Source organism: Anthonomus grandis, chromosome 8, assembly GCF_022605725.1.
Source record: "Anthonomus grandis grandis chromosome 8, icAntGran1.3, whole genome shotgun sequence".
NCBI classification, from domain to species: Eukaryota; Metazoa; Arthropoda; class Insecta; order Coleoptera; family Curculionidae; genus Anthonomus; species Anthonomus grandis.
This window is the reverse complement of record NC_065553.1, coordinates 3259753-3273794: the sequence shown is the minus strand read 5'-3', so window position 1 is coordinate 3273794 and position 14042 is coordinate 3259753. Positions and strand designations below refer to the sequence as shown.

General features: G+C 31.2%; 1 protein-coding gene across 2 annotated transcripts; it reads left to right on the top strand.

Moving 5' to 3' along the window:
* Positions 1-4460: 4460 nt before the first annotated feature.
* LOC126739852 (HAUS augmin-like complex subunit 6) lies at positions 4461-11707 on the top strand. 2 transcript variants are annotated; one of them, XM_050445669.1, is made up of 4 exons: positions 4498-4603; positions 8653-8680; positions 10462-10699; positions 10764-11707. In XM_050445669.1, exons 3-4 carry the CDS (start codon positions 10465-10467, stop codon positions 11624-11626), a joined length of 1098 nt encoding a protein of 365 aa, XP_050301626.1. In that variant the 5' UTR covers positions 4498-4603; positions 8653-8680; positions 10462-10464; the 3' UTR covers positions 11627-11707. The 2 variants fall into 2 exon arrangements, with proteins under 2 accessions (XP_050301627.1, XP_050301626.1); XM_050445670.1 differs by lacking the exon at positions 8653-8680 and having other exon boundaries at positions 4461-4603.
* The last annotated feature ends 2335 nt before the right edge of the window (positions 11708-14042 follow it).

Genomic DNA, 14042 nt, shown 5'->3' with positions numbered 1-14042 from the left:
TTGGTAAATTTAACATTTCTAACATGTCTTCATCGTCAATTTCTTCCAGCAAAAAATATTTCAACATCAATTTTTTATTTTTTCTTTTTGTTACACTCATCGAGAGACTCACTATGTCTATAACAGCTTACTGACGAATGATTACAAATTTTAGCCACAGGGTGTTTCTAGAACATGCCGACAGAATACTCGCTGTAAGCAAAACGCTCTGGCTAGCGATCATTGCTAGCGATTATCGTCGCGCTATTATCGCACTGCGATTATCGCAATAGTCGCTCCAAGCAAAAGGTACCTTTAAGCTGATGCTGATAAATATTCCACGATGTAGTACCATCAAATTGAGGCGGTTTGAGGCAAACCAGTCCAACAGATTCCGTATTGACACACACTTCGTTTTTATAAGAGAGAGAGAGAGAGAGTCCTTTCTTGATATTTGTCCTGTCCTAATAAGTAAATAACCTTCCGTGAATTTCACATTCACTTTCTTCTCATATTTTCTATTAAAAAATACTTCGCTGTGGTGTCGCAGGAATGTTTTAAGCCTGGTTCAGAAATTCCGTACGGTAAACAGTAAGAAGTAACACGTATTACGCAAGGAAAATAAACTACTATTATTCCAATAGAGCTATTCATATTTTGGCGTAGGATGCAAGCCGTAAAAAGTTAAGGTACCCATTCACGTTCAGGCGGAAAGAATTTGGCCGGCCGGCCAGTTCTCGCTACACATGTTGTGGCCTGTCTTTCGTCGCACATTGTTAAAAACTCAACGTGTGTAGTGTTTTGTGGACGTTATTTGCCGGCCGGCCTGATTTTACTCTAGACTAAAATTTTTACCCGTTTATAAAGTAATGGCTAACAATCCAGACTTTACAAAGGAGTTTATTGAAATGTACCGTGCCCATAAATATTTATGGCAAGTGAGAGATGCAGTATATGCTAATAGAGCACTTAGAAGTAAGGCATATGAGGAGTTATTGCAACTTTACAAAACAGTGGATCAACATGCTACAGTCGATTCTGTAAAAAATAAAATAAACAATATGAGAAGTGCTTTTCGAAAAGAGCTGAAGAAAGTGAAGCAATCGAAAAGAAGTGGTTCTTCAGCAGATGATTTGTATAAGCCAGTATTGTGGTATTATGACAGTCTTTTATTTACTGTTGAGCACGAAAAGTGTCGAACAACTATTTCTTCAGACAGTGATCTACAACAAGAAGAAATGCATAACGATGAAGAAATTAATGAAAATGCGGTAAGTTGATACTGATTCACTTTCACTTTATTTATGTTTTCTTTATAATCACATAATACAAAGCCATGTTGTTTAATTATAATAAATAGTTATAAATAGTAATACACAATTACCAATTCGATACCGATAACTACAAAAAATTATCTTGCCAAGATAGTTTACAGGTAGTAATAAAATAGTTCTTATATTTTTTACGATTTTGTTTTGCATCTTCCGGCACATTTTTATGTAGGAAATTGTGTAGTACGCAAGCTGCTAGCACGATAAAATCAATTTTTTTGGATCCATATTTATTGCGGTATGAAAGACTCTGAAACGGTTTGCAAGAATCCCAAAAGCGTTCTCCACGTCTCGCTCTGCTCAAACAATAGTTAAAAATTCGCTACTCCGGAGATAAATTTTTTTGAGGATATGATATCAATATATTTTCGTTCAATGCAAACGCATCATCTGCTACAAATACAAAATTTAAATTTTCCGTTGTATTTTGATTATCTGGCAAGTTTCATGATTTATTCATTAGTTTGTCATGAAAATCGGTGCACTCGAAGACACCACCTTCCGATACTCTACCATTGCAACCAATGTTTACATAAACAAATTTATAGTATTTACAAGGGCCATCAGAACAATACTAAAATATTCCTTATAGTTGAAATAGTAAAACCCACTGTTTCTGGGTTTAACTATACGAATTGCACGCCTCTGGAATAATTTTTCCCAACGCTTAGGGCGAAATAATTGCAGTAAATTTTAGATCTTCCATGCTGCGGCCTGTTGCTAAATATCTTAGAGTCACTAACAATCTTTCTTCAGCGCTGATTGCTTGTCTCATTATTGTGTCTTTTTTTGTAATATTCGGCTTAACCAAATTTAATAAGTATTGAAAACAGTCATTGTCCATTCTAAGGTAATTTTTTAAATCACTGTCGCTTGTTTGCCACAGTTCTCGTATAAGTTCAAAATGTGATAAGGAACTACGTTTTTTTAACCACTTCTTCACCCAATTTTTTCTTTTTTGCCCTTTTCTTTCGTTCTTGTGACAATTTAATATAATGACAATAGCTGCAGCGTATTCTTGTGACATGTCGTCGATCATTAACTGAATGTGTGTACTGAATTTGAACCAAACGTCTGGCAAAACTAGAGAAAAAAAAAAGAATACATTATTAATAGCAATAGTTTCCTACAATATTATACAATACTTGAATAAAAAATAATTTTGTTTATGTCTACTATCTAGGAAAAGCGCACTCTTTTAATTTCGGACAAACTGCAGTTGAATATGTCACATTGATCCTGAACAGAATTAAAAGTGCCACATGCTCTACGCATTGGAGAATATTTACAAATATTCGTTCTAGGTCTAGATAGGTAAAATGTGTCAGAATTTCTAGATGATATGCGGGGCACATGAAGATTTACATGTCGTAATAAGTCTGGCGAATCAATTTTATTATTAAGAAGTTTAAATAAAAATTTCAGATCAGCAGATTTTCGCCTCTCCTCAAGACTACTAAAGGAGTACCTTTCTAGTAGGCGTTGATGTGAAAAACCAATTTCTGGGTACACTCCGTCACATTTATATGAAAGGAACTTTAAGAATTTACGCTGAACATTTTCTAGTTCATGTATATGATTCATATAAAATGGTGACCACACAGAAGAAGCATATTCCAGTATTGATCTCACATAAGAAAAATACAAAATTTTAAGACTAAAGATATTATTAAAGCTATGTGCGTTCCTAATGACAAAACCCAGCATTCTGTAGCTTCGATTAACAATGTCCTGAATGTGTGGCTGAAAGGAAAGAGTGCTGTCGAATGTCACCCCCAAATACTTGAACTCCGTTGATCTCGGGACAGTCTCACTGTCCATAGTATAGTCATACATAATCAGGTTTTTCTTCAAATAGTAAGAAACAACTTTACACTTGGCATAGCATTAAGAGGAAGATTGTTATTTTTGCACCATGCATTGAGGGGATTAATATTATTTTGCAATTCCATACAATCTAAGATACTATTGATGCCATAATACAATTTTGTATCATCCGCATATAACAAACTATTTACAGTGAAGAAGTGCGGCCCCAATATGGAGCCCTGTGGAACTCCAGACGTTGCAACTATCTGAGCCGAACTACGGCCATAACATTCCACGTGCTGAAGACGACCCGTAAGATAAGAGCTAAAAAAGTGTATTAGGTGAGAAGAAAAACCGTAGTTTTGGTCAAGATTATTTAGAAGAATACCATGATCCAGACGGTCAAAAGCCTTCGAGAAGTCTGTATAAATAACGTCAACCTGTGACCTGGCATTTATTGACTCAGATATATGTTCTGTAAGACAAACTAAGTTTGTAGTGGTAGATCTACCTTTCATAAATCCATGCTGACGATGATCTATCAGACCCCTCATTGAAGGAACTAAGGCCGAATGAAGAACACGTTCAAAACATTTAGAAAAGTTGTTGATTATTGTAATTGGCCGATAGTTCTCGATAAGATTTTTATCATTTTTTTTGTGTACTGGAATTCTCTTTGATGACTTCCAGAGGTTCGGGAAACATTCTTGTTTTAGAGCCAGATTAAAGAGAACTGTTAACGATTTAGCAAAAATACAAGCACAATCATATAAGAGAAAAGCTGGTATTTTCAATTTAATTTCTTTCGTCATTCTTCTTACGGAATCGTAAGTGATCGGCAATGTTCGCGAATATAACCAATCAAAATCGTAGGCTAGTAGAATAAAGAATAAAAGTTGACATTGACAGCTGACCTGACAATTTTTATTTGATATTTGACAGAGAAAAATAGTCAGAAAGAAAGACACCATGAATTTTGCTACGTTTTTTCACTTATACGTTTTTAATTTATGAATTCGCACGAGCCTTACTGCATGGAGCTTACTGCTTACATCTTACATACCGTACGGAATTTATGAACCCACCTTTACAAATTACCTTTTTCATATATTTTTAATAATATTACACGAGCTATGCTTGTATGTGTTTATTTATGTAAACGTGTTTTGCTCAAGTTTTATTTTAAATAATCGAGTAATTGGTTCTTGGTATTCCAACCTTTTTAAGTTTTCCGCGCCGTTCCGCTATTTTTCACTTCTGTGAGACGAGCCTTAAAGCATAAAAATTTATATTAGTGGATCGAGACCCTTAGGTAATGACATGTATGACAGATGTCATTTTATTTGTCAGATAATATCATAAGGAGATTTAAAAAAATAGAATTTAAACTAACATGTACGTTAATCTATTTTGCAATTTTTCCATTTTGCCAGATTCCTTATATTTTCTATTAGAAAATTTCTATAGACTAGAAAAAAGCAAAGGTAAAGTTCACATTCAAATAGTTTATTGATATCTCAAATATACAATTTGCTGGTCAAGGCAAACTTAAAATTTAATAGATTAAAAAAGATACATATTTGAATTGTATTTAAAATTTACAAACAGCTCTAAAAATTTTGGGTCACAGTTATAACATACACCAAGAGATTCAGAAAATCACATTAATAGCAGCATTTGGATGATATAAAGATTACCGAGGGTATACATATATTAAATATCACCTTGTTGGTATCACACCTCATAAACTCTTCCTGGGAATGGATATTGAATTAAGTTTTTTAATACTTTTTTCAGTTAGCAAACTCCTAATGTTACATGGAAGCTTGTTAATATTATAATCCTGTAAATTCAAATCTTGCTTGAGTTTTCTTTAAATGACAAAACACTGCTTTTATGTCCTATCCTATAAAGTAATCTTTTCTTATTTTCCTTGGACATACACATAACAAGCATAAAGATAAATTGGATGTAGTTATGCATAACGTGACCAAGCGCCAGAATGACAATTGTGGGAAAACACAATTAAGTTTTGAATGCCCTTAAAAATCAATAAAATCTAATACAGATCCCTTTTTTGCAAGCTATATCCCAGACACTATTTTAAATTATACAGTGTAAGCTTTTAGCAAAAAATAATAAAGTTTAGAAGTTATGATAAAAAATGTCACCTAGTCTGGTTATGCTTTTTTACTTATTATTAGGTTTTTTATTTTACAAAATTGAACCACACGCCAAACTTGTTGCATAGCGCTTTTATGCAATGCCATGTATCTTCTTTTTAGACTATATATTTCAACTGACAGCCCTATTTTTCATTAAGGTAGTTTATGAACAGCTGAAAATTTTGTTAGAAACACCGACTTAAAATGAAAAGTGACTATTTAAAACCCTTACAGATCTTTTAGAAAATCCTGTAAAAGCACTTTTTATTTTAAAGTAAAAGAAACAACAAAATTACAGTAAAACTAAATCACTTTATTTACTAACATAATAAGCTAAGCAAATTACAACTGCATAGCTATAGCATACCTTGAAAAACTTCAAATGAAACTAGAGTTTCTTTGTAACAACTAACGATTATCTAAAAAGGTCTATTACTGCTCGATTTCATAGTAGCAGTAGATAGTTTGGTATCTACTTACCTCTAAATTTATTTCATATGCGCGATTTAGTAAAATGGCAGTCAGCATTTTTTGAAAATTTAAATTAAATCACTCAAGAAACGTCTGTTGGTATTTCCTAGCTGTAAGTTCGGTAATTGCATCTGCGAGAAAAATGATCAAAATTTGACAGATATCACATGATATATTACCTAATTTTTCGGTGCCAGATCACGTGAACGAACTTAACTGCTATTTGCATTACTAAGCCAAGCGCCCAGTATCATGGGGTTTAATTGACCTATGCAATTTCGTGGCATTTAGTCATTTTATGCAAAATTCAACTAATGTTATCAACCGTTTGGCGCTTAGTTTAATTAAAAATATATCCTTAACTATAGATTTCTAACGCTCGAGATTTTTTTCGTAGATAAACATGGTATTTGGCCGTCAGATGACACAATAATACCAAAAAAACGAATTTGGCGCTTGGTCGCGTTATGCATAACTACATCCAATTGTAAGGAGGGTCAACATTGTAGACATTAAAGTTTAATTTTAATAAAAAAAATGATTTGTTCTATATTTTCCAGGTATTTAAAATAATTGAAATGTCAAGTACAAATATATAAAAAACCTCGGCAGTCAAATTTTATGTTTCCATATAACTTCACAATATATTTTCACACATTCTAGAAATTTGTCTTCATTATTAATGTCTTACAGGATTATTTTTTGAATAATTGAAATAATCTCTTTTCTGTGTTTCATGCATTTGGCCTAATTTTTGTTTAAAATTTCATACATAAGTTTCTTTTTTTTATGAGGGTGGGAGGAGGGTATGGTGAGGGTATATACACCAATCTAAATATCAGGGTATTACAGAATAAGATTAACCCCTTTTTGAGCTATGAGATGTTGACACCTTAGGAAAAAAATTGTTTCTTCACCCTAACTTTAATATATGCCTAGATATGTTTATGAAATTTAGCACACCTCTTAGTATCGACAGCTATTTTTTGATGTTTGATATTTTTTTTAAGTTTAACCAATGGCGTCTGTACACAAACATAGACTAAATATTTTTGAAAAATATTATGTACATCACGGCTTTTCCATAAAAAAAACTATTTTTATAATTCCCAGTCATTTTAGGGCAAATTTGATTTCTTGACTTTTCTTGTCTGAAATGCAATTACCACAAAAATAAAACTTTTTTATACCCTACACTTTTTGTTTCATGAGAATACTCCCATTAGCTTTTGAGATTTTCAACTTTAAAATGAGTGGTCACCTGGAAGATCAAATTTATTTATTGGACATACCTGCTCAATAATCTCAAAATTATTGATTGAATTGTTTTGAACCCTTAATACAATTTTCTGATCATGCTTCTCTGAACCCTATGTCATTTTTTTTATAAAAATTCTCCCATTGAGATTTTGGACCTTAAAGTCTAAAATTTGAAAAAGTATTCAAATTCTCTGCAGTGCTTTTGATATTGAACACTTGACAAAATTCATAGTCTTTCTTTGCAAAGCCTTTCTTTCTTTATCTTTTTTATATAGCAGATACAATTTGGATACCTTGAAGGAACATCAGGTGATTTCTTTTCTGGTATATTTGTATAAAACTCCAAATGGCCCTGCAAATAATTACCATTTAGTATCCCTTGTTATAACACCAGAAATTTGGTTACTCTTTATATTCTTGATTTGTCTAACAACAACGGACAACTAGACCCCTGCCTAATATTTGCAGCTAATATAATTAAATTCAAAATAATGTTGACATTTTTAGTGATGATTATAAGAAGTTTTTCTACTATTAAGTCAGCTATAAAGACCTTAGTGTAATTTTAAAATACTGTTTTGCCTTGTGGTTTAAGTTACATTTCTCAGTCTACCACATACTAGTGTGTACATCCCACTTCAGTTTTGAGTTCAGTTGTACCAGTTTTACATTGTTGGTCATCCTGGATATGGTTACTAGGAACTTCTTTGAGAGTAAATGCAATTTGCTGCATTTTCTCCTGATTTAGTTAGAGTTTGTTTGCATTATACCAAGCTCTTGGCCTCTTTTGGCCCCCACTGCCTTCCACTCTGCTACTACAAGAGAAAAGTTTTGGGTTTTTATCTTCAGCAAAGTCAGACTCTGGATCACATGGGCCCGGTCATTGATGAATATTAGAAACAAGATAGGTCCAAAACCGAACCTTGTAAAAACTCAAGTTCCACCAATGTGTCTGCCAATGCTGTTTCTCCTACTTTTAAGTAAAGTATAAATTTTGTTCATGCTAAAAATAATTAAATTTTACAATGAAATACAGGACATACCACCTTACTTCTAAGGTTGAAATTTACTAAGATTACTACTAAGTTTAAATTAAAATAGTACTAAAAGTCAATCATAAAAAGATGACATACATTTCAAAATTAAATAATATTTAATAACACAACATTGAGGGTATTTAAAATTATCTGAAAATATTTGATTAGAGGTCTGCCTGCATAAATTGAATGAACTTGTAAAACAGCCCCTCACATAGTTCTTTAAAGTTCTTGCAAAATTATACACTTGGTAGTGCTTTTATGTCTGGTGGTAGTTTACTTAAAAAATATGAATGTGAGTATGGTGAAGTTATGTTAAAACTACCTTTAGAGAAAAAACAAACTACGTCTCATATTTTTTGAGTGTAAGAAAATCCTCTTATCTTTTGAATGCATTTATATAAAAATTAGTTAGGGACCAAAAAGCAGTATTTAGTGATGTGAGCCAAATTTCACATTTTTATTTAAACACATTAAAAATATAAGAGGGGAGGAGAGACAATTAAGAGCCACACTGTATGTAAGTTATTAGCCTGTCTTGTATTATGATTATATACATTGCATACATGACATTATCTGACATTCTTTTTTTTTTTTTAGAGGAGGCACTCAAAAATGTAAAGTGCAGGTAATGTCAGTATTTGTTAAGTATCTTCTCTGTATTTAAAACCTTCCAATCAATCCTTAGGTCTGTCTTTCCAACTTAAACATGTGTTATGCCTGAGCTGCATGACCCCATGCCAGCAACCCATAAGTTCAGCTTGACTGGATTAAAGAATGAAACACCATTACAAGAACTTCCTTCCCAGTCTTTAAGGTTTTTTAATAGATTTATTGAATTTGCAATTTTATTGCTGACTACATTAAAGTGCTTATTAAAAGCTAAGGCCCAATGACTAAAGTGGACTTACAGCACAGTGAACTCAGTACCTCAGCACATGTTGTTTTCTTTTTTTCAGATAGAATTTAAATATTTCAATACGTTCAGGTTTAAAATTGTAGTAAGCAAGTTTTTTTAAGAGTATATCACACAATCAAAGCCTTGCTCAAATTGAAAAAATTAAGTTATGTTATATAGAAAAAAAAACTTCTCTTTAAAATCATTCATAATTGTCGAACTATCCAGGATAACCTGGACAATACCTCTTCCCCCTTTAAAGCGAAACTGGCAGTAGGAAAATAAATTGGTGTTCTCAAAGTATAAGGAAATTTGACTGTCAATATGCACTTCTCCATCACTTTCAACAGAATAGAAAGTAGAGATATGAGAAAGTAGTTTGGTCTTTTTTGAAAAACTGGTATTACTACTGTTTTTTTGAGAAAGGTACCTTAAAAGCTTTGTCAATCGAAACAAGTTTTAACCCAATTGACTTTAGTATCAATATACTTTGACATTTATCGTTTAAGGTCAATACATTAAACCCATAAATGTCCTTGCTGTTTTAATTTTTTTATGCTGTTAGTGATCTCTGACACCTTGTATTCAGCAACTTCATTAAAACAGGAAGTAAATGTTTTGGAGAGATTTAGTCCCCATCAATTTTCAGTTGAATCAGTATTTAAAAGTTACATCTTGTTATTTAAATTAATAGCTATTGTGGAAAAGTAGTCACTAAAAGTGTTAAGGTCTATGCTTGGTGATTTTTGTTTCTTTTTTGACTTTCCTCTTTTACTATTTATGAGGTTTCAAATTGTTTGCATTTGGTTTTTAGCAGTGTTAATCATGTTGTCATTTGCTTTTAATTTTTCAGATTTTATTGCCTTACAATACTTTATTTTTATACTCTGCTCAATTTTCTGGGGTATTATAGAAATCATAAAACTCCCTTAAGAAGAGCAATCTCTCCCTCTTCTATTGCAGATCATTAAAGAATCATACTACTTGATGTGGACTATTTTGTTTTACATTAAAATCTTTTTCTATGTATGGATAAAGACATTGCATGGTTCATTTATTTTGATACTTTAACAAACAAACACATAAACATTTATAATTTTTAATTAATAATATTTCTGGAACATCTCATTCTTTTTTCAAATATGCCTTAGTTCCAAGTTCTTCTATTATTATACAAAATTACCCCAGGTTGCAGTTAAAAATTGACTACAGGTGTTAATGATAAAATTAGTTTGGTGGTAATAGGTTTTTCAGTTCATATATAATTAAAAAAGACTTCTCTCCACTGATTTATATCTCACTTTGTAACATTTAGACTCCATTTCAAAGTGAGCCAACTGTCTTGTCCTTACTTTTGGTTACCAACATGTTTTTCTTTCCTTTTAAGACCAATTTAATTAAATTTTTTGGAATGCCTCATTATATGCTTTAATTAGTTTGGTAAAGGTTTTATTTATAATGATGAGGTACGTTAAGTAAACTTTTATGTGCTAAACAAGCTTTTTTTGTAGACAATGGAGGAATTCAAACTTTATAAAGAAACAGAAAGCCAAATTCATGAAGCTTTATATGATAATCTCTCCCTTTTATCTGCATTTTATCCTATGACAGAAAAATTCTCTTTAGTGTTCCGAAGGGATATGTTTGTAAAAAATAACAAGGCAGCTTTTCATGAAGTGATTTATTACCTCCTGCAAATCCTGGATCCTGTGAAAGCAGGGGAAATTTTCTCCAGCTGGCCTTTAATTGGTAAGCGTATTATAAAAACAGCTGAGATAATAAAATTTTGCAATAATACTATTGTATTTTGCAGATCTTAAAGAAGAACCGAAATTTAGAAATGATTTATTGGCTTATGTAAATACTTTAAATACAGTTTATCCAAACACAGACATTCCAAAGTGTCAAGCTTCAAGCTTAATATCACCAGGAGGGTTTAATTTTGCTTTCTTTATGCTAAAGATTTCACAACTTGTAATTTTTGAACATTTAAGGCAAAATGGTCAAACGCCTTTATCCCAAATAAAAGGAAACCATCAAATTTCGTCGCCTATTAAAATTCAAGAAGAGAATTTAAAAAAGGAAACCATGTACATCGAGAGTATAACCAGTGAACTTTTCGAGGAATTTAAGAAAAAATTGATAAGCAGCAGAGAGAGTGGCCTAGAGATAACCGAACAGATTAAAATGTCAGACCAAGATATTTGCACTAAGAGAAAAAAACTTAAAAATGATAAAGTAGAGTTCATTAAGAAGTTTCCCAAGTACCCACCATTGGCAAGCTTAGAAAATGAAATAATGCAATTAAAGAGTCAAATAGATAAAATCATTAATTTAAGTAAAACATTCCAATTAAATGAAAATCTTTTAAAGTGGCTATGTGACACAAATGTAACTTTGGAATATAATGAAGAAGCATTTGCTGCTTCAGAAGATGTTGCAATAATTATCACTAGTAAAAAAGAGCTTGACTTGTGTCAGTATTTCCAGGCTCTCCTCGTCTTTCTGGAAAAGAAATCAGTAGAGTTTCAAAGGCCTATTGACTTTGAGGCACTAAAACTTACTAGAGCAGATATACAGAGTCAGATTAAGAAAAATGAGGATATTTTGAAGAAATTTAAGATAGAAGGCGAACGAATTAACAAGATCTTAGATTACCTTAGTGAAAACAATTGATTGTAAGAATAAGTATTTGTTCAGGTTAATATTTTGTAAATTAGTTATTTTTAAAAAACATTATATGGTTAGGAACATTAATATGTAGTATCATTTATGTTGTTAATCCTATTAGATATAGTTTATAACGCAAATATAACTCGTTATGAATGAATTTCAAATTTGGCGCCAGTTGCTGTATTTAAATCTCCCGCCATTACTGTTTCCATTAGGGCCCGAACAGACGAGCCACGCTGTGGAGCGACGGAGTGGTCGATTTGAGCCACTTTGTGTCGCGGTAGAAACGCTACACAAAGTCGTTCGTCGTGATTTTCGTTGAAGAAACATACAGGGTGTTACAAGGGCGCCGCCAGAGTGGGGCAGCTGCCCCCCCTGTAGCTAACGCTAGAGGTCTAGCGTTAACCTTTAGACCTCTAGCGTTAACCTCTAGAGGCCTGACAGCTTTATTGACGTTGTTGACAGAGACGGGGGCAACCATCTTGGGTGGCATGTGGCGGGAAATTTAAGCCTGATATTTAAATTTCAAGTAATTTGCAGAAGTTGATGCGTTAACTGACGAGTGATGAGATATATTTAAATAGAATTTTATTAAAAAAAAACAATATGCTTATCAATTTAGAAATACCTACATTTAATTAAAATCGTTAATTTTGCTGAGAAAAAAATAAAAATATTGCATCTCAGACATACCTCATCACTTAAATCAATAATTAACACATCAACTAAAATATTATTTAATTTAAATTTGGTTCTGAAGACAATGCTTATTAAGATATTTAGCTATAGATACTTACCAAGAATTATAAATTGGCAGGATAGATATGGGACCAAATTTTAAATAAAAAAAAACAAAATTAAATTGTCTTTTAAATATTTTATTTAAAGATGAAATAAAATAAATTTAACAAAGGGTTTTAAAATGCATAAAAAAGTTAAAATATATTCTAAATTAAATACTGCAAACTGTAAGTATGGTATTAATAAGATCTTTTTATGTAAAAAATAGAATTGTTGCAGGTATAAAGCATATTTTAACTGAAAATCCTAATTACTGGATTTTCAAAAAAAATTATCTGCTTTTTTTTGTTTCCATAAGTGTATAAAACATTTTAAGAAACATGTAACAAACATACCTAAATAAAAAATTAAACATATATATTTTTTAACCATCTATACAATTGTAACAAAATAATCTATATCCACATATTATGGAAAACAAAATATAAACTCTTATAAAGACAGAAACTGAACCTATCTCTTGAAAAAAATCTGGCTTTTCATTGTAAATAAATAAATTAATATGACAAGATATAACACAAATACACATGTACAAGTTAATATGCATGTTTTTTCCATTTTAATTTTTTAGTATAAGAAAATAAAAACAAAATATGACTTTTGATTTTTGGTTAGTCACAATTGGGTAAAGATGTCACAAGTCAGTGGGGTTGTCTCCAGTAAGTATGGAACATGAAACATAAGAAAACATATTAAGACAGTGTACTGTGTATACAATATTATATTTTAATTGGGTTAAAAATAAATCTTCTAATAAGTATTTCATCATAATGATCCAAAATACATGTCTTTATTATTAGTAAGTATTAATTATCACATTAGTTATGATTACAATTAAGGTTCTAAATAATACCAAAGTTTACAGAATAGAATACTAGCATATTGTATTGTCTAGAATACTATTATTAGTATTATTGTATTCTATTTTGTAAACTTAATAATAATACTTGATAATACTTTAAATGATTTTTATAACATGATTTTAATTATGGGTCAGTAAATAAAATGAGACTGTAAAGAGCATAGCATTTACTATCAAAATATCTCAGATAATTTAGGTATTTTAAAAAATAAGATATTACATACTAAAATCTTAGTATCATTAGCTAAAAAGTTAAAAAATAAAATTATTCTGATTGTGTATCATGAGTATTAAATGAGGATATTCAAATTCAAATTTTGAAGGCATTTTAGATTGTCAAAACTTTCTATTTTCTAAAATGACCAAAACTTAAAGATTGTCGTTGTGGTTTTGAAGTTGGCTTTTGATTTTATCCTTTAAATATTTATAAACCAACCAAAACCTTTTCTCTAAATTGACTAAATGACCACTGCTATCTATAAATGTGCATAGCTTAAGGTGGATTAAGTTGATTAGGGAAATCAGTTTTTGAGAAGGATATGTCAATCTGGATGTGTCATTATTTTCTTTAAATTGAACAAATAGGTGTTTCTAGTCCATGTGAATATCATTTCTACCCAAGAACCAGAAAAGTGTTTAGATCAAACTCGATAATTGGTGACATTTTTAGTCGGACATGACAGACAAGATTTTTATAAGGATGGATTCAATGGAAATTAAGAAAATCTATGATTTCTGTGACTGTCTGGGCAATTC